The 19,408-nt window shown below is 46.6% G+C and overlaps 1 protein-coding gene across 1 annotated transcript; it reads right to left on the bottom strand.

Moving 5' to 3' along the window:
• Positions 1-14,194: 14,194 nt before the first annotated feature.
• Positions 14,195-19,408, bottom strand: PTMS (parathymosin). The gene is made up of 5 exons (XM_067303001.1): positions 19,161-19,408; positions 16,852-16,923; positions 15,983-16,064; positions 15,761-15,825; positions 14,195-15,161 (listed from the first exon to the last, which is right to left on the bottom strand). Exons 1-5 carry the CDS (start codon positions 19,206-19,208, stop codon positions 15,111-15,113), a joined length of 318 nt encoding a protein of 105 aa, XP_067159102.1. The 5' UTR covers positions 19,209-19,408; the 3' UTR covers positions 14,195-15,110.

Genomic DNA, 19,408 nt, shown 5'->3' with positions numbered 1-19,408 from the left:
ATGGAGCCAAGGAGAGTCTAGAGGTGGTCTTCTTCCCAGAATCCCATGGGAACACCCTCAGGAAAGCATAGCTTCTCATGGGAGGAGTCATTGGACAAATTCGCAGCCTCATGCTTTACAGTGCTAAAAGGAAAGTGACCTCTGTGTGACAGACCTCCACAGATAGTTGCATATCCCAGAAGAAGCCTGAATTAGAGAGCCATAAATAGCAGTGTTGGGTGCTGACTGAAACTGTGGGCTGAAAGGCCAGTGATTTCTTCGCTGAAGAGAATTTGCAGCATTCATAGACATGGTGGAGAATGCTGCAATCATATTTGGCAGCTAGCACCTTGTATCTGGCCAGCATTATCTGTAGATAAGTGTATATGTCTTCTTGCAAAAGGCCTTCAGGTTCTTCTCCTGAAGAGAGATAGGATGATGCTGAATCCTCTTTGGACATCCACAACTACTTGTGGGGATAGTGGTGTGCATCAGTATCCTTGGCCAGTGTCTAGTTAAGAAATGTATTTGATTCTGCAAGATGTGGTTTTGCAACACAGAGGGTGACAGGGATCAACTACAAAATCCATCTATCCAGCAAGCTAGGTCACATTTTGACTCAATTCTTATTTGCAGAGTTCGTGCCACGCATTTTAGCGTGAAGAATATGCTACAGTCTCCCAAATGTCCCAAGGCTGCACTGGGGTTTCTCAAGAGCGAAGAGGTATCCAGGAGCCTAATGCATACAAGGGATGGGAGAAGCATCAGGGGAAAGTTCTCTGTTAGGGTGACCCTGACATTGAGGTGAACGAGTCAGTTCTTTGAACGAATGTGCATGAGTATGTGACCATGCAGCACTGTCTGCTGCTTGACTGGGGGATAAGGAGAGGGAGGAGAGGGCAGGGGAGAACATATTGCCTGAGTGAGGGTTTGAGGGAAAACTGGCCTCTTATACCTGTGGGAATGCCCTGCAGTCCCCCCACAGCATCTGTGACAGAAGTTATGTTTGTCTTTTCTGGGTTCAGTCATCCTAAAAGATTCCCTTGACTCAGACATGGGCTGAAAGAAGCTGAGGAGCACTCTGATAGAAGCTGAACCTAGATCTGAAAGCAAAATTCCCAAAATGTGGTCTGTTCTTTCAGGGAGAGAAAGGATCCTACCGTCTTCAGGGTCCCTGGGCCCAGGAAGGCAAGAAACTCCAGTGCTGGCAGTGGAGCTGGACAACAGAAGTGTGCTTGATGTTGGGGTAGTGCAGAAAATGCATGAGCCCTCACAGAAGTGGCCAGCAAATAAGTCCTCTGAAAGAGCCATCAGTGCCAGGACTGGGGGTAGGAGTGGAGTCAGGACAGGCTGGGAGGATGATGCTAACAGGACAGTCTTAACATGGAGTGAAGTCAGGGCACACAGATTTCCCAACAGATTGCACACAAGCCCCTTCTTAGATGTAGCTTCTTTGGTTTGCCAGTCTCTCCAGTTTCACAGGGAGACTACATGGCAAGCTTCCCTGAGAGCTGTTTTGGGCTGGCGGATCTCTAGAGCAGCTGTGTTACCCACAGACATGGGTCATGTCTGCTAGTGTAAGAACTTCCAGCAGCTGACCTGAGGAAATATTGATGCTCTCTTGGGTGCCAATAGAGAGATAGGCTGATCCAGAAATGCCAGGCTCAGGTCCACATTGTTCCAGTTACTCTCAACTGACAAGAGAGAAAGTATTCCCCCAAGGAAAAACTGCTAGAGAAGGGAGTGCCAAAGTGTCATTCTTTCTGCTCATGAGGCTTAAATTCTCTCTATGTCTTACTCTTGGCAATAGCATGGATCTGTCTGATGCAGAAGAGGCACCTTGAACATATATGTTGGGGGATGAGCACTGCACAGGGCACAGAAGAGGTCTGGCTCTAGGCTGACGCACATGTGCCCTGAGGAACCATGAAAAAGTAGATTTGGTCCATGTGCTGTGTTTCCAAGATGCATCATGGCAGAAGAACATGACCCCTTACTTTATGGTGCATGGGAGCTCTAGAAGCTACAGGCAAATACTTATTAATAGTGAGAATGCTTTTTCTTTCTTAGTGGGAAGGCGAGGTATAAAAAAGAAGGGGGGGACTAAAGGGGCATGTGATGCTATTAGAACTGGTTTGGAGAAGAATACAATCCCTAGGAAGGTTCATGTGGAGGAGAGCACAGCAAGGAAGGGGAGAGCAGTGCTCCTGAATACTGCTAAGGAGAATAAAGTGATCCGATCTGGTGATCCACAATCAGTTTGCTTTGATCAAAATATGCTAGGGAAAGAGATGGTGCATTTTTAAACTGAAAGGACTAATTGTAAATCAAAATGGATTTATTTCTTTATGATTTACTTTTCAGCTGGGTCAATTCTCTGATGCAACTCATCAGTGCTGTCAGAAGAGAGGTGGCAGGAGAAATGAAAGGGAAGGCGGGATCGCCCCTTTCTGCAACACTATGGGTTTATACTGGATTAACATGGCTGTATGACACAGACTACAATTCAGAGTGTGGTGGCAGCTGAGCTGGTTTTTCACTTTCTTCTCCTTTTGGCACCTAAGATGGGAGGTATCAGCTTGTATCACTTTGTAAGAGCTTCTACTGCTACACAAAAAACAACTGAAAAATCAAATAAACCCATTTGTTAGTCACAGAATCACAGAAAGATGTAGGAAGGGACCTATGGAGGTCTCTGCTCCAGTCCTCAGCTCCCAGCAGGGCTGACTCCAGAGCTAAATTAGGTTGCTCAGAGCCTTGGCCAGGTGAATCCTGAACATCTCCAAGGATGGAGATTCCCAGCCTCACTGGATACCTGTTCCAGTGTTGAAACACCGTCCAAGGAGAGTTTTTTCCTTATGTCCAATAGGAATTTCCTTTGTTGCAAGCTATCCTTGCTTTATCTCTTGTCCCTTCTCTGTGCCCCTCTGAGAAGAGTCTGGTTCTGTCTTCTCTCTAGCCCCGTTTAGGTAGTAGCAGGCAGCAATTAGATCCCTCTCTTCCCTTCTCATCTTTAGGTTGAACAAACATCCCTTGTCATATGTCAAGTGTTCTAGCCCCACAACCCTCCTAATGCCCTTTGCCGAACTTGCTCCTATTTGCCAACATCTCACAGCATTCCAGATGTGGCCTTTCATGTGCCATGAAGATGGCATTAATCACTGCTGGCTATGTTCTTGCTAATAAAGCCCAGTATACTCTTGGCCTTCATCACTGCAAAGACACATTGATGGCTCTGAGGTAACCTCATTCTCATCACGCAGGAAGATGATTGGCTGTCATTATGGCACATACAACAGTTTTTGTTGGTATAAGGGCTGACTTTTACCTGCCCTTGAAGGAGGTTTGGACTGACCAAAGAGGCTGGAACTAAATGTCTGTGTAAAGGGGCTTTAAATTTCACAAGAAGAGGCGGGACCGGTCATGTCACAATGAGGGCTGGGAGACATCTAGGTTCTCAAGATATAGCTCCAACAAACTATATACTAGGAAGGTCTGACAAGACTTGGTCACTGGGGTGCAATTAAGGCCATGTGGGGAAAGTGTGTTTTTAAGTTCAGGGGTTTTTGGTTATTTATCATTTGTAATTATCATTCATCATTTTTCCTGGTCCTCAGACGTCTCTGTAGATGCCAGCTCCTGTGCTCCAGGTGATCAGACCATGCTGAATAACTTTCATTTCACTTTAACAGGGTTCTCTGCCAGCTTTTTTTTTTTTCAGAAAACTAGAAAAGACCAGAGGCCCTCTCTAGCTGAACAGGTTGTGTGAGAATATAAGCTAAAGCAGCTAATGTTTTTGTGTCCTGTGTAAATACTTTAGACCTTTTGCTGATGAGATGAAAACATCCTAGAAATTCAGACTCTGTGAACCTCCAGTGCTAGGCTGCCACATGATTTGTTTAACATCCAACTGCTTTCTGATGTCCATGGCTGTCTTATATTGCCAGAATCTAGTTAGGAAGGCTTCACAGCTCTGTAGGCATGACTGTCTCTGGGAAGAAACCGCCTCCTGAGACCCTTGGTAAAATCATGCTTAGTATTAAAACATAAGGTTATATGTCAAGGAACAAAGTATGAGGATCACACTTCCAGAACAGGATACAGCATCCTAGGAAAAAAGACACCAGAAAGGGAGGTAACATGATCCAGAGATGTGCAAAAGGGGATCTCAAAGAGCGAATACTGCTAAGGAGAATAAAGTGATCCGATCTGGTGATCCACAATCAGTTTGCTTTGATCAAAATATGCTAGGGAAGGAGATGGTGCATTTTTAAACTGAAAGGACTAATTGTAAATCAAAATGGATTTATTTCTTTATCCATATTGTGTTACCTCTGTTTACAGCACAAGTTACTGGAACATGTCCATGATTTAAAAAAGATGTGAAAAAATGGAAAAGGATTTAGAAGAGTGCTACAAAAACACTGACTTTGGGCATGGAGATCTTGCACAGAACTTAAAGAGTTTGATTTATTTTACCTAATTCAAAAGAAGCAGTGATGAACTCACATGGCAAGTGAAAGTGAAATTCATTTCAGATGTCATATAGACAGTAGAATTATCACCAGAGGATGTTGTGGAGGCCAGGATTATACATGGGTTCAAACAGGGATTAAGTAATTTGTGGAGGATCAATTCCTCTCTGGCTTTTAAATATGATGGCCTGGATATGACTGCCAACTCAGGATGTCCCTTAACTCTTGTTTACAGAAAGCTACTATACATGCCTTGTCTCTCATTTCCTTTCCTTAGGGATCTTTTATTGGCCAGGAGTGTAACAGAACATTAAGTTCAAGAGGCAATTGGTCTGATCCAGTATAACCAACCATTTTTTATTTTCTTATGTTCACAATGTATCTTTGATATCTTCTCCCCATGAGGAGAAGATGTGAAATAGTGGCAGGTTCCCTACTCCAGCAAAGGAGTGTAACACCCACCAGGGTCTGGAAGTTAAAGCCAATGTCTGACTGGAAATGAGATGCATGTTTTAATAGTAAGGCTTTTCATCATGGGAAGCACTCGTGGTGGGCTCTTCACCACTTGCAGATTGTTGATGTGAAAAATGGTTGATGGCATCCTCTTGCTGAGCCCTAGGATATTCAGCTCTCTGCAGGAATGAGTAAGACAAGTTAGTTGATCAGCATGATGAGACTAAAGCACTACCTATTCATATTTCCCCAGGCTTTTCCCTTATTCACATTTCTTACTGGTGGAAAGAGCATATGGGCCCTTTTAAGACTCAGAAAAAAAAAATCAGCTATTCTTGTTCTGCAGGAAAACACCAGAGTAGGGCTGAGAAATAGTGGAGAAGCATGATTGCTGAGCAGAAGGACATAACTCACAGGGAAATAGAAGGAAAGGGTTCCTGCAAAGGACCCTGGAATCAAATGAACTGAGGTGGTGGTGGTGGTGGTGGTAGTGTGTAGGTGCGGGGACTTTCCCCTGAATTTAGGAGGGACCTTCTGTTTTTTCCCTAGCAACAGGTGGTTGGAGGGCTCACTTGTTCCAGACCTGAAAGAGATGTAAAGGTTTCTCTTTTCTGATGTTTTTTAATATCCTAGTTTTCTTTTGTGTGTTGCTTATTTACTTAAAATAAAAGTCACTCTGAAAGACTGGTAGCCCCTAGGGTTCTGGTTGCCCCTGTCTGAACTGTAAGACCAGCAGATCAGCGTATGTATGAGGGAAAATATGGACATAATAGTCCATCCATGAGACAAGGTAGTCCAGAAGCCTTAATAATGAAAAAGGGAGTTACAGTCATACAAAATGCTGGCCAAGAACAGTTTTTCAAGAAAAGCCCAAGGATCAACAGCAATTCCTGCCCTGAGCTGTGAAAAACAAATGTTTGGGGCAGGTATAAAAAACAGAGAACTCCTAAAAGTAAAGGGGAATCCATATTGAAGGGTCTGAAGATGACCTCGGAACCTTCCCAGGTGCTTGAGGGTGGGATTCCATGAGCTTCTCACATGAGGAAACTGATTTAAGAGATTCTCTTCTAAGTTGTGCTTTCCTCTTCCACTGTCATGGTGACTTACTACCCCTGTGCTACATCTTTACCCTGCCACAACTTGTCATAAAATGACCTGTCATGGGGTGGAAAGCAAGACCAATGTAGACACTAGGTTTAAAAGAAGAAAAGGTGAGAATGTATTTGGAATACGGATTAACTCAGATGATTTCCATGGTTTGGTTCCTAAAGGCAGTTGCCCTTGCACAACTGAGTAGATGATACACCATGCTGGGAGTAGTGAGGATAGAAAACTCTTAAAATACCGTTATTGCCATGTAGAATTACACTCTGAATGGCTGACTGAGCTCTGCAAATGGCTCTGGGAGAAGTGAGTTATCCAGATAGTATCCTAACTCCAGCTGACAGTGCAGCACTGAAAGATTTTAAGATATGTGGGGCAGTCACTCTGTAGCTTGTGGACCTGCCAGTGAAACACAGAAGTTTGTTTACCTCCCCCTTCCCCCCCCCCCCCCGCAAATTCTGTAACTAATAACCCTAAAAGAACTTCTCCAAAAGTTGCATTGATCCCAGATAATGGCTCTGCTGTTAGGCATCCAACACATTTTGCTGATACCCAGCTGGAATTGTAGACAATGAGGAAAACAGGACCCTCACTTCCTAATGAGTGATAGTTAAACTCTAAGACCCTCCCCAAGTGTGGTCTTCCTAGAGAATCCAATAAGGGAGGGAACACTACTGGGAAAGGGTCTAAAATCAGCTACAGCTAGGAAGATGTAAATTCCATGAGTGTATATGTGCCTTTCTAGTGAAGGGACTTTTGGACCTGCATGGATGGATCCAGCCCTATCCACAGAAGATGAGATATGAGTTTTGGAATTAGTAGAACGTTCCCACAGGTTCTTCATGGCTCCTGAAACTGTGCAAAGGAACAGGAGCAGTTCTGTTCAGCCTTACCTTCTAGGTAACCTTATTCTGACGGCATATGAGAAAAACAGATGAGGGAAGGATATGGTTACACTGCACCTGACGTACCTGGTAGTATGGTACAACTCCCAAAAGACTCTTCTTTTGAGAAAGCACACACTGGATGAAACATCCCCTTTTCTGACCCAGAACTGTTCTTGTTCTAGGCAAAAATACTGTAAGAGCTGTACTGGGCCAGGAGAGAAGCTTTTTGGAGCAAATGTTAGGAAAGGAACATGGTGTCTCATTTAATAGGAGTGGATTCAAGGGAGGAGGAATCTCCTTTCAGGTCCCCTAGGCTTGCCTTGGATTCTCTGAGCAAAGAACCATTTCCTCTGGGAGCCAGAGAGCAGCCTCTGTGTTCAGGTCATTCTATAGACAAATGGCCAAGACAAATGTAATGCTGATTGACCTTATGGGGAACTCTCACCCAATTTTGAGTTAGGCCTCTCATAACACTGGCAGTGTGATCAGAGTCATCATTCATTGTTCCTCAGTCATACTGTGAGCCACTGAGAGGTGGCTCACAGTTTGCTCTGTGCCGGGAATTTTGGCTATGGAGAAATTCAAGTTACTTTACTGTTCATAGTCTTTCAGCCAAGTATTCACACAGATGTTAAATTTGGTGCCACCAGGTGGCACATGATGCAGGAAAGCTGTAGATCTATCCTAAAGGACTCTCTTGATTCCTCTCCCTCTAATAAATCCATTTGAAAGGACCAAGATATGGTTCACCCTCCAAGCTGAATAGATATCAACTTAAGCTAGATTTGGTTGTGGTACCTGGTATCTTGGAGTGGTGTTCTGTTTCAGCACAAGTAGAGGTCTTGAAAAAACAGATTGGGACCTGGCCTTTTTGTCCCAGGGAATGCAGAAAAACTCGGTCCTACTGGAGGTCCTCTTGGAGTCTTCACCATGGAGCATGCACTGAGATGTTCTGCTGTATAGCAGGAGGGATACTGCAGGTGTCAGCACTGTATCCTAATTCCATGACAATAGCCTTCCTCCTTGTTTGCAAACTGGACTTCCATTGGGTATCTGTGGGTTTTTCACCCTTTGAAGTAAAAGCAAAAGCAGCACTGGGGAATTCTGGGCCACCTATAGGAATCCTGTCAAAGATGGGAGACCTTGAACCACAACTTGATCTGGAATCCCTTTAAAACATAGAGAAACTTTCTGGAATGGGATCCTTTCTCAAAGAGAATCTACAGTCATCATGGCACACTGTTAGCAGTGCTCTAACAAGAATGCTTACTCCTGCATATGTGAAAGGGGATGCACAGCCCCAGACATATTCTGCATTTTCTTTAGTTATTAGCAAAATTGATCGCAGGCACATTTGAATTATGAGGCCAGCTTTCACAAATTTCTCTACTGAATCTTCTCTGAAATTTACCTAGTGGGAAACTTGCAAATTCTCAGCTCAAAACTGGGTCCAGGTCTACCATGTTACTGTCCTGAAAGCTCAGGATGTTTGTTGGACCCACATCCTACAACCTCAGCTGTTTTCAAGACCTTGGATCTGACACAGGAAAAGATTTGTAGGTACCATTTAAGAAACTGTCCTTCACTCAGAAAAACAGCAACAAGTTATAATTTTGCAGATAGGTTTCCTGGTGTGCTTATGGATGAGCCTAACAGAGAGCTACCTGAGTTTATGTTCTGAAGTGCTCTCCAGCAGAGATTCTTTTGTGTCATCATTTGGCTGTTCAGCAACAGAACTGTAGAAGGATGCTTCAGCTAGAGGGGATTTGAAGAGTTTCCTAACAAATTATGTAGCCTAATTGTGTTTAGTTCCAAAGTCTGATCATTGTATTTGTTTTTGTATTGAGTTACTAAGCTTCCAAAAATAAGTTTCTGACATCTTCAGTGCCTTAATTGATGGATGAGTTGCAGGAAGACCTGGGAAAGTCCAAAATATTAGTCTACCTGAGCTGTCAAAGGTTAAGACACACTTAACCGCAGAGCTCTGGAAGCTGATTACTTTTGCTACCTTCTACCATCTCCACCAGTTTCAGGATCTTCCATCTGGGACACATGAAGCTCCAGTAACTTTTCAGACTTAGAGACAAGATTCTTCATTGCAGGGCATGTGGCCAAACACCCCAGTGACATTATGACACCACTTCGTGGATTATGCAACTAAATAGAGAAGAAATCATCTCGAATCCCACTAGGACATTGGAAATTCTGAATTGGACTTTTTGAGACAAAGTATTTAAGATACATGGTAGAGAACAGGAATGACAAATGTTGTTATAAGAAAGGTCAGAGGTCTGTAGAATGTCCGGTTCCTACAGCCACCCAGTGACAAGTAACATCAGCTAGATATCACCAACAGCTCATACTTGGGTCTTGTGCTCTTCTATCCTCTTTAATGGATGATGTGCAACTAGTCATCTAGTCATCTGCCATAACCTGCTTGCACAGATACAACAAAAAAGATGAAACTTGTCTGCTTTGATGTTCCAGTTCTCTGAGGCTCAGTTAAGGAATCAATGTTGTGCACAGATACTTCCAGCTGGCAGCTGGGGTCAGTTCTTCCTGAAGAGTCTGAGATAAGAAGCAACCTCTTCTGTGTCTAGCCCCAAATGCCTCCCCCAAGAGTAGAACTGTACCTGATGGTACCATGCTTGGTCCATCAGTCATCTTGTGTGTCTGGGACCCTTGCATACTAACACCTTGGATCACTCCTCACCTCTGTGACTGTCTGTGTTTTGCAAAAATGGTAAGAGCTCACCAGGATATGAACCCCAAAGTGATCCTGTGATACACAGCGCTCCAGTCCTGTCAATCTGTGATATATACCCAGTCTGAGCCCACACATGTAAACACAGACTTCTTCCCTGAGAAAACATACAGACTGGATTGACCATGAGTGTGTCTGTCTGTGACTCCGCTCTTGAGACAAGGGAGAGAGGTGGGAGGGAAAAGTACATGGGCTTCTTAGGCATTTGAGAAGTCATGTTGTTTTGGTTTCCTATACGGGAATAGGCAGAGCAATGTGATTCCTAAAAAGGCTCCCAGTCCCAGAGGAAGGGGTGGGGGGGGGGGAAATAATCTTATTTTCACTTTTTTTTTTTTTAAGCCAATATAACAGGATAATTACGGACTTTACTAAAGCAAGAAAAGTTTTTCCTCCTAGACCAGAAGTGGCTGGAGGGCTCACTTGTTTCAGGTCTGAAGGAGGGTTCATGATTCTGCCTGTGCAGTGGTTTTGATTACACCAGTCTTGTTTCATTTATTGACTTAAAACTGGTGTGAAAGACCAAAGAGGCTGGGAGGAGGGGATCATTTGCCTAAGGTGGAAATGAGGAGGTGACAGCTTCAAGATGCAAAAAGCATAAGTTTCTGTGTTCAGCACTTCAAAATATCTTCAGACTTTGTTCAGAGTTTCCATGACAGGCCTCTAGTTCTTCATAGACTCACAGAAGCATGTAGGTGGGAAGGGACCTCTGGAGGTCTCTGGTCCAACTCCCTACTCACAGCAGGGCTGACTCCAAAGCTAGATCAGGTTGCTCTGTTGTTTTATATGTATAAGAAAGATTTTATTCAGCCAACACTGAAATTATCTGTCTCCTCTCATGCTTATCCTTTACAGCTCAGCACCACATCCAGACCTCTCTTCTTCAAGAGAAAAAATACCGCTGTGCCTGCAATGGTCACTAAAACAGGAGCAGGGAGGGACCTCAAGCACTGGGCACTGTCTGCTCACAGCCTCCCTGCCAGCCAGCTCCTGGCTGTGGTCCTGACCTGGTACAAGGAAGCCTTGGTGCAGCCCAGGGCACAGTGCTCACCAGGAACCACTCCTGGCAATTGGTATGCACCAGGCTGCCCCCAATTTGGCTTCTCTTACAGTCCTCCAGCACTATCCCAGCAGACATTGCATCCAAACATAGCATTGCTTCCTGCTATACCCCAGACCATGAAACACAGACCTTCAGCTTCAGGCTATGAGCTCACCACTCCAGTGGGTCCATGGCCCAACCATCACATTGTTTCAGGTGCTTTGAACTGAAAAACACAGTCAAAAAATATTAGGGCTATGGGGACACCTCACCCAAATCCAAACACCATATAGCATGTATGCAGCCAGTCTATGTCACAGGACTCAGGGCAAGAAATTACTCCTTGGCGCTATCTCACTGAACAACATGCACCTGCCCTATATCATCTGGGGTACAGCCAGAGACCATCAAACACCCCAGCCCTTCCCTGCAAGGACCTGTCCCTGAAGCTGTGTGTTGATCCCTGCCAGGGAGAGAATTACTCACTTTGAGCTATGACAGGAATCCAGCTAAGACCTGGTAAGCTGCTCTACCCGCTTTGCCATGCACTGGCATCTATTTGCTCTTCTAAACCATACAAAAGGGCCATCAGAAGCAGAAATTGTCAGTCTAGAGGAAACTCTAGCAGAGCCTGCAAGTGTGTGACTGTGCCACCTCCACAATCCTCTTAAAGCAAGCAGCCCTGGAGGAAAACTAGGAAGGAGGGAATCTTTGACACTGCTCTGTTGGCAGGACTAGAGCTGCTGGAAGCTTGGAATAAGTTCCATTGGGAGCAAGGAAGGAACAATGAACACCAAGCACCTCCTTGAAGGCTATAACAATACTGTGATAAGGGCAAGAAAGTTACTTAGGAAAGCCCTCCTAATGCACAAAGCCTCTCTCAGATGAAACCAGAGGACTTTGTTGCAGGCTTATTGAAAACTAAGGTCTGGTCTGTAGACACACTTGTCCCAGTTGTAAGACTTGATGAAAAGACAGTTAAGTTCAGCTGGTACACACTCCTGCGCAGTCTATTGCTGTTTAAGCCCAGCATGCACTGATTTCTAGTGTAACTTTTGGCAAAACTGATAGCATTGAGGGAGTTCTACCACCAGCTGATGAGGTTAACTGATTGTCGCAGGAATTAAATGAAGTAAGTGAAGGATTAGCACAGAGTCAAGAAATGTGAATAAGGCCCTTGAATGGTATCATTACTGCTGAGGAATCACTGGAGAAGATGGGCGTTGTGCAAACCAAGCGCATAGGCAGGCTTGAGATGAAGTGCAGAGCCCTGTATCCTCAACTTTTCCTGGAAATCTATGCAACTTCTTGCTGTGATAGACTTGGCAGCTAAAATAGCACCAGATGTAGCATGCATCTTTGCAGATCTGAGGAAAGGGAAGAAACTGTGCAGTTTCTCATTATGTTATCTTTAACGCTCACCTCAAGTCAGTGATGATATCCTGCAGGTCACTGAGATGATCAAACACCAAAGCAGATTTTCTTTCAACTATCCTATCCATAGATAGTGACAAAGGAATAAGGTGGAAGAACTAGTAGAAGCTCTGGAGTCAAGGACTCCACAGAGACACATGGAACCCAACTGGCAGCCCTTGAGCACTTCCCTCCATCCTACAGCATTTCCCTCAGAGAGAATGAGGAATGGCTGTTCATACAGTTAGTGCTGCCATATCATCTGCTCCCTCACATACTTCTGTATGTCCAGATGAATAGAACCAGACGTACTGCTGTTGTATCCATACAGAAAGCAGAGATGGAGTCATCTCTCCATACCTCATGTGCAATTACACACTTCACTACTCATTGCCAGCACTGCTGCATCGCTGCAGTCATGGTGGGGAAGAGGCATGAAAACTGGAATCAGCCGCTGCAGAACTTAGACCATCCTCTACAGATTTATCTTCAATACAGCACAGTAAAAGATGACTGGCCAGCGGAAAGTTCAGGGGAATTCTGAAGACTCGGTCCAGTATGAAAATATTTTGAAATGAACAGAGACTAAAATCTATCAAGGGAAAATGGAGCAATAGCAGGAATATAAAATTGCAAAAGTGCAGTTAAAATATACAAACAGATTGAACTGGCTCACTTGTCACTGTGCCCAAGGCGAGGGGGAGCACAGAGAGGCATTTCAAGTCAATCTGATGCACAGCTACCTGCAATACTGGTCACTGGGAGGAGACCCCAAATAGCCGTGATCCAACTGCCAAGAGAGCTTTCTGGAAGCAGGACAGGGTCACAGTGAACATGGCCTCCAGCTGACACTGGGCAACAGTGAGAGGAAATGGCTGCAACAGCTTCACAACAAAGGACCAACTGCAGCACCAAACACATGGCTCCAGCTGGAGACGGGATGTCCCTCCCAGCTGGAGGAGCCTGTCTGAGCCAGACCCAGCCTTGCCTGGAGGAGAAAGGCCCAAATCTGTTCCCTATGACTGAGCTGGGAAGAAACGAAGGGGCTGAGACAGGAGCACCAGGACTGCAGTGACCCCTGTGCTGAGACAGGCCCAGACCCAGTAGAGACTCTACAAGCAAATGGGTGCCAGGGGCAGCAGTGCACCCACACCCTGCAGTGCAGAGAGAACCCACCAGGCAGGCATGTGCATCCCAGAGATGTTTGTAGGTGAGAAGGGGCTTGCCAGTAGCTGTGCCATTTGCACCAAGCTTGTGTCCCTCTGCTCCCTGGGGTCAGCCACAAAGCAGGGCAGAGAATGCCTCAGCCAGAGGTGGTCATTTGGAGAAAAATAAACGATTGACACTTTCCATTTACAGAGGTCAGCAACTGTGCTTCAAGTATCTGATCTGTTGCTGTAGTTGAACAGACACAAAGCCACTGATGCTAAGACAAAAAGACCTTATTTACAGCTCCCAGTCTTGGTAGCTCATTATTTGATTTTCAGAATAAAGTTAAAAAAGGAAGAAAAACCAATAGCTACTTCAAAGATCTCCAAAGATAAAACGCAAATGTTTGACAGATCTCTCCCAGGCAGCTGGTGGGACAAAGAACTGAAGCTCTTGCTTCTTAAAACACCTTCCTGTTGTTCTGCATGACTGATACTACACGGGTTACACTTGATGTGAGTTAGAGCAAGTAGGCTGCAGAATAGCATAAAGTTAGAGCAGTCCTTGCCTATGTCCACTAGTCACAGATTAGGTTCCCTTTCTGAACCTCTAACATCTGGTGCAGAGGTCTGGTTTTGAGAGCTTCACAATAAGCCTGGAGTTTTATCTCATGTTTGTGGCACGTCCTCATTGTAAATGCCTGGCAGATGGAGCAATGCAAGAGGGAGGGAACAGAATCCATGTACACTGGTCTCCAATATGCAGGGGCAATTCAAATAATTAACACAGGTTTTTTGACTAAACTTAGGTTCCTCTTTTCACCAGCTGCTGGTCAGGCCGACATATACTCTATTGTTTTTGTGCAAATTGACTTTTCCTCATCAGATCAAGACATAACCTAAGACTTATAGACACACCTTTCCACATGAGCTGTTTGAAATATTTTTAAATGCTTTTATTTACAGTGCTAGTTGAAAACAATATATATATTTATAACTATCATCCTCGTGATGTTTGTGCCATAGAAAATGCTGTGGCTGTATTGCCTTTAATTTACAAAAAAATGGTCACAAGAGAATCTGAAGGGAAAAATGGAAATCAAAGTTTGGTCCTCAATTGTTTATCTCTTGATTTGTTTTTAAAAAGCCTCCAAATTAAAAAAATATGCAGTTCAGATGAAATTCATATATAAAACCAACCTTTATCTTCTGAAAAAATTCACGAGGGCCAGCTTGCTGTTTGTCATGTAAACTTAAAAAAAAGGTTAAAATAAATTCTGTCTCTGTGTGTGGTTTAATAGAAACATTATTTGCTTGTAATATTCTTTTTCTTTGTCTCTCAGGGTTCAACGGGAAAGAAGATGATAGGAGGCCTAGGACTGGAAAATGCACCATGAGATCTGTGCCCACAGCCTCCTGAATCCAGGGAGGATATTTGACAGCAGGTCTGAGAAGCAGAAGCCAGTAAGAATCTCAATCATATTCGTGAAAAGAGAGGGCAAGTGAAAAAGAATGAGACATGTTTGCCATGTGAAGGGTTAGGCATATGGGCCTGGTAAGGTTACTTACTGGGAGACAGGAAAAGATGAGATTCTTGAGGGAAAAGGATCATTTGTAAGTGGGGCACAGTTGAAAGGATGTGAGAGACTGGAATAATTTCAGCTGGGGAATGTTGTAGATGGGCTAGATCTTCAGGTGGGAAGGAAACTGCTGTCTTCCCTGTCTGAGAGCATTTCTAATCTTTCCTAATCTGAGACTGTGTGAAGCCAGAGGCTAATGGACAGTGCAAGCATGGGCTGGAATGGAGGAGGAGAGATGGACGGAATAGAAAAGATGGGAAGGGAGGACTCAAGCTGAAGATCCGTTTTCTGTCTTCTGTCTCTTTGGATCCACTTCATCCTATATAGGAGAAAGAGAAGGAAAAAGGTGTTACCATCAAGCAATCACCACACCAAGGCACATATTTTCTCCATGAGATTCTTACTGCTGCTCTTTCCTCCACATGGAAATATTTGTTTGGCCTACCCTAAATCCACTCTTCTTTACAGCATCTTTGAGTGCCTGACACTCAGCTGTTCTGTTAATGGTAATGGTTAAGATGTGCACAGCTCCACTTGTAGGGATACCTGCTGTGTTACTTTCAGCAGATATATAAGCCCAGACTCACACCACCTCAGACAGACCCCGAGATCAACCTTAAAAGTCCATTTGGCATCCAGCTTCTGACCTGAAGCATGGAAATCACTGTTCTTTGAGGGATCATCACCCAACACAATTTAAAGCACCTTGACTGCCGGGGGGAAGGACCTGGATCAGTTCCACAAAGGGTCTATGAGGTTTTGTTATCCCCTTGCCACATCAGATTTCTTGACCCAGTGAAGCAGCAATGAGACCTGAGGCTGATTTGAGATGCTCAGCAATGGCATCCACATGGATTTCAAGTCACAACAGGTAGCCTAGTTCCTTCTCACTGTCATTACCCCCAGACTATCACGCACCTCTTCTTCCTCTGCAGATCGTTTTTCTGCATGTCCATCCTGCTCTTGCCCATTCTCATCTCCATCTAAGCACAAACAAAAGAGGAAATCACAAGTTAATTGAGGCAGCTTTTAGGCAAATCTAATCTCAGTAAGAGGGCTCGGAGGAGGACTTCGTCTCTATGATCTTTCATACTCCCACAGTCTGATTCCTCCCATTTCCCCCAAGCTGATCATTCCCACCTTCATCCTCATCACCACCTTCATCTTCATCCACATCATCAGGATTCTCTTCCTCATCCTCTTCGGCTCCATTTTCCTCATCCTGAGTAAAACAAATTGGCCAGAGCAGAAATTAGCATCAGGTTGATATTCCCATGCTGTCTTTGCACAAGTATAATCCCCATAGCTCCAGCTATTTCAGACTCCAGTGTCAGATGCACATCAAGTAAGTGACCTCTGCACTGTTATTCAGACCCTGTCACATCCACCATCCCAACTGTCTCACACAGCTGAAACCCTCCTCCCAGCCTGCATCCCTTACAAAACCAACCCTTCCAAACCCTTCCCACCAGCCCTAGCCTCCCTGACTTCCACAAGTTTAAATTCCAACAAACTGCTGAAATCCCTTCTCAACAATCAGAGCATCTCTCTGGTTACCCATGTGACTTAGCCTGTGCTTGTAACACACCTGCTTCCAGATTCCTTCTGACCTTCGACAATCTGTATCTCCTCACTGTTACTCCCTCCATCTCCCTCACCTTGTACCCCTTATGGACCTCAGAGTACTCTCAGTACTATGTTCCCAATGCCACCTCCTCCTAACTCCTACCAGACCTTGTCTTCATGCACCTCTGATCTTTCTTCCCACTGGGCCACACTGGCTATGTTGCCTAAATCTTTCAAGGCTCATTCTCCACATTTATCCTATCGCTCGTTCTTCATTTGCCCTTCTCCCTTATGAGCTCCACTGGCCTCCCCTCTCTTTTTAATTAATCTCCCATATTCCCTTCATATTCACGACCTGAGGTTCCCAGGCTAACCACCCCTTATAAAATCCTCCCAGACTCCTCTAAATGTATGCCCCACAGAAGGGCTATACTGGGCCTCACCTCTACTATCTCCTTCTTCTTTTCTTTGTGGACTGTTTTCTCCTCTAGTTTTTCCTTCTTTTCTTTCATTTCCTATACGCAAGATGAGAAAAATCATTCCAGTGGTCAGTGGCAAGAAACAAAAAAGATTGGAACGCTTAGTTTTAAATAAAGGGGGTTTAGAAAGGAGATACAAAATACTGATGAGGACAGAAAACATAAATTAGGCAGTAAATCTGGCCTCCCAGTTCCGCAGAAGAGCAGTCAATGACATAGAAAAGCTGCAAATACATGTCGGAATTACTTTTATTCAGAAAAAAAATGAGAAAATCTTAAGTTATATGAAACAGGGAAGTTTTTCCCTCAAACACAGGCTCTGGCCTGAGGCTGGAGCCAACGAGCAGTGGAGGCATAAGCCTGCCCTCCCACCAGCCTTACCCCCACCGCCCACTAGGGGCTCCGCGTGCTCGGCCTCCCCAACGGCCGCTGCCCGCCACAGGGCACGAACCCAACAGGCCAGTGGCCCAGGCCGCACCCCGCCCGCGGCCCGCAGCCGCCCAGCACTGGGGCAGCGCCCCAGCCCCATGGCCTCACGCCTCGCCGGAGGGTGTTTTGGAGTGGTTACAGTGTCCTTTCTTGCCGCGGTCAGGGTCACGTAAAAGTTCTCTGAATTTCCTGCCGCATAACAGACGCACACTCGGCTTGTCTGAACTGCGCCTAAAGCTACTGGATTCCAGTGCCTGCAGCAAGGGGACTCCAAGCCTTCTGGCACGGTAACTTCCCAGCCTCCGACACCCTCCAGAGTTTGCAGTGGTTTCTAAGCTCTGCCTAAAGAGGTCAAGCTCTGGGGGGCACTCAGAGGCCTCAGTCTCCCAGCCTCATTGAAGCTGTAACTGATTAGAACTATTTGTAAGTGCGCGAAGGGCATGACAAGCTGACCAGGACTGTTTAGGCTGGAAGGGAAGAGGACAGAGACTGGATTTAGGGGCTCCCAAGCCATCCCTTCCAGTTTAGGAGCTTGGCACCTCTCAGCTGGGACACTGAATGGGAGTACTTGCATGCCGAGGAACCCTGTGGCAATGACCAAAGAAAGAAATCTCGCCCTAAGTAGCACAGGAGCCTCAGGGGGTCTCCCTGAACAACTCCCGTTTCTACAGTGCAAAGTGTTTCTGGAGAAGACAACACAGAGGATCAGCCACAGAGGATCAGCCGTAGCCCTGACATTTACCCCATGCTCCCTGTTGCCACAAGGGATTTGAGTAGAAGACTCTCTTATTCGGGCTGCTAAGTAGTAAAAAAACACAAAGCCACATGGCACATGTTATTTAGGATCTTTGTCATTCATCCTTCCCACTCCTTTTCGGGAGGTGAGCGTCTGCCTAAGCTTGCAATGAGCACAAGGAACTACAGCCACTCTTTGATCCTCGCAGCAGCTGAACTTCCGGTGGCTTTCTAGTCTTTTACGATTTGGGGCTTTTCTTTGTCCAAATGCAGTAACAACTTAGGTCTGCCCGAGGATCGTTAAGTCACCGCGGTCGCATTTGTTCCCTCCACACTCCCGGCCCAGCCCTGCCCCCATCCCTCCTGTCCGCGCTCTTCCCCGCTCATTTCTCCGCTCAACTCCATTAACCTTTCCTAGCAGATCTGCCAAAACTGCCGCTCGGGACGCAAAGAAGCCTCCGAGGGGGCAACTCCTGCCCCTGACGAGAGCCCTGGCGCCGCTGACGCCAGCGCGACGCGCGGGGGGCAGAGGGAGGGTCCGCCCGGCTGCTCCTTCGCCTACATTTGGGATCGTTCGCCTGTGACTTCCCCCCCCGCGGCGCGGCCCGCAGGCGGCCGCCGAGCCGAGCCACGCCGAGCCGCCCGCGCGCGGGCACTGGCGCCCCGCGTCCCGCCCCGCGCCCGGCCCCATTGGCTGCCCCGCGCACAGCCGCGCGCGCCCCTCTGCTGGCCGGGCATCTCCGAGCGCGCGGGGCCACGCGCCGCCTCCCCCCCCCCGCGCGCCCCCGCGGCGACGGCGGGATCGGCCCCCTGGCTCCAGCGAGCGGGCGCGGAACACCCCAGTGAGCGCTCAGCGAGGTGAGGAGGGCAGGAAAAGGGCAGCGCCTTGGAGGTGCGCAGGGGCAAAGCGGCGGGCCCCGGGCAGCGGGCACGGAGGCGGCGAAGGGACCCTGTGGAGGAGATAAGTGGGGAAGATCGCCGTGCTCTCCCAGTCCCGATGCCTCCACGCGGGGTGCTTCCCGGGTCGGGGAGCCGGACAGCGGGGAGCCGGAGGGGTCAAGGACAGGGGGAGGTGAGCAGGCTAGCGGGAGGGAGGCTGGGGGTCTCACCTTGGTGCTCAGCTCCGCTGGCACCTCCTCTACGCGTTTTTCTGACATCCTGGTACAGGAGCGAGAGGCGAAGGGAAGAGGCCAGTCGGAAATGTCCAGAAACCCCTCTGGAGAGTGAGCGGGGCTGAGAGCGAGGGGTCCAGGAGGGAGCGCAAAGTCCCAGCGATCCAAAGGCCGGAGGCTGCAGCTCCTGCCCAGGGGGCCAAAGTACCAGGGTCTCCCGTGATGGGGGATACGCTGGAGAAGGG

This window comes from Apteryx mantelli, chromosome 1 (genome assembly GCF_036417845.1).
Source record: "Apteryx mantelli isolate bAptMan1 chromosome 1, bAptMan1.hap1, whole genome shotgun sequence".
Lineage (NCBI taxonomy): Eukaryota > Metazoa > Chordata > Aves > Apterygiformes > Apterygidae > Apteryx > Apteryx mantelli.
Note: the sequence above shows the minus strand (reverse complement) of the source record. Positions and strands in the feature narration are given on the sequence as shown.

Excerpts from the sequence above, each read along its gene's own strand:
- PTMS (XM_067303001.1), bottom strand. The coding sequence starts at position 19,208 with ATGTCAGAAAAACGCGTAGAGGAGGTGCCAGCGGAGCTGAGCACCAAG. Across the intron at positions 16,924-19,160 it reads CAGCGGAGCTGAGCACCAAG|GAAATGAAAGAAAAGAAGGA; the intron begins GTGAGACCCCCA and ends TCTTGCGTATAG. Across the intron at positions 15,826-15,982 it reads AGGTGGTGATGAGGATGAAG|ATGGAGATGAGAATGGGCAA; the intron begins GTGGGAATGATC and ends GTTTGTGCTTAG.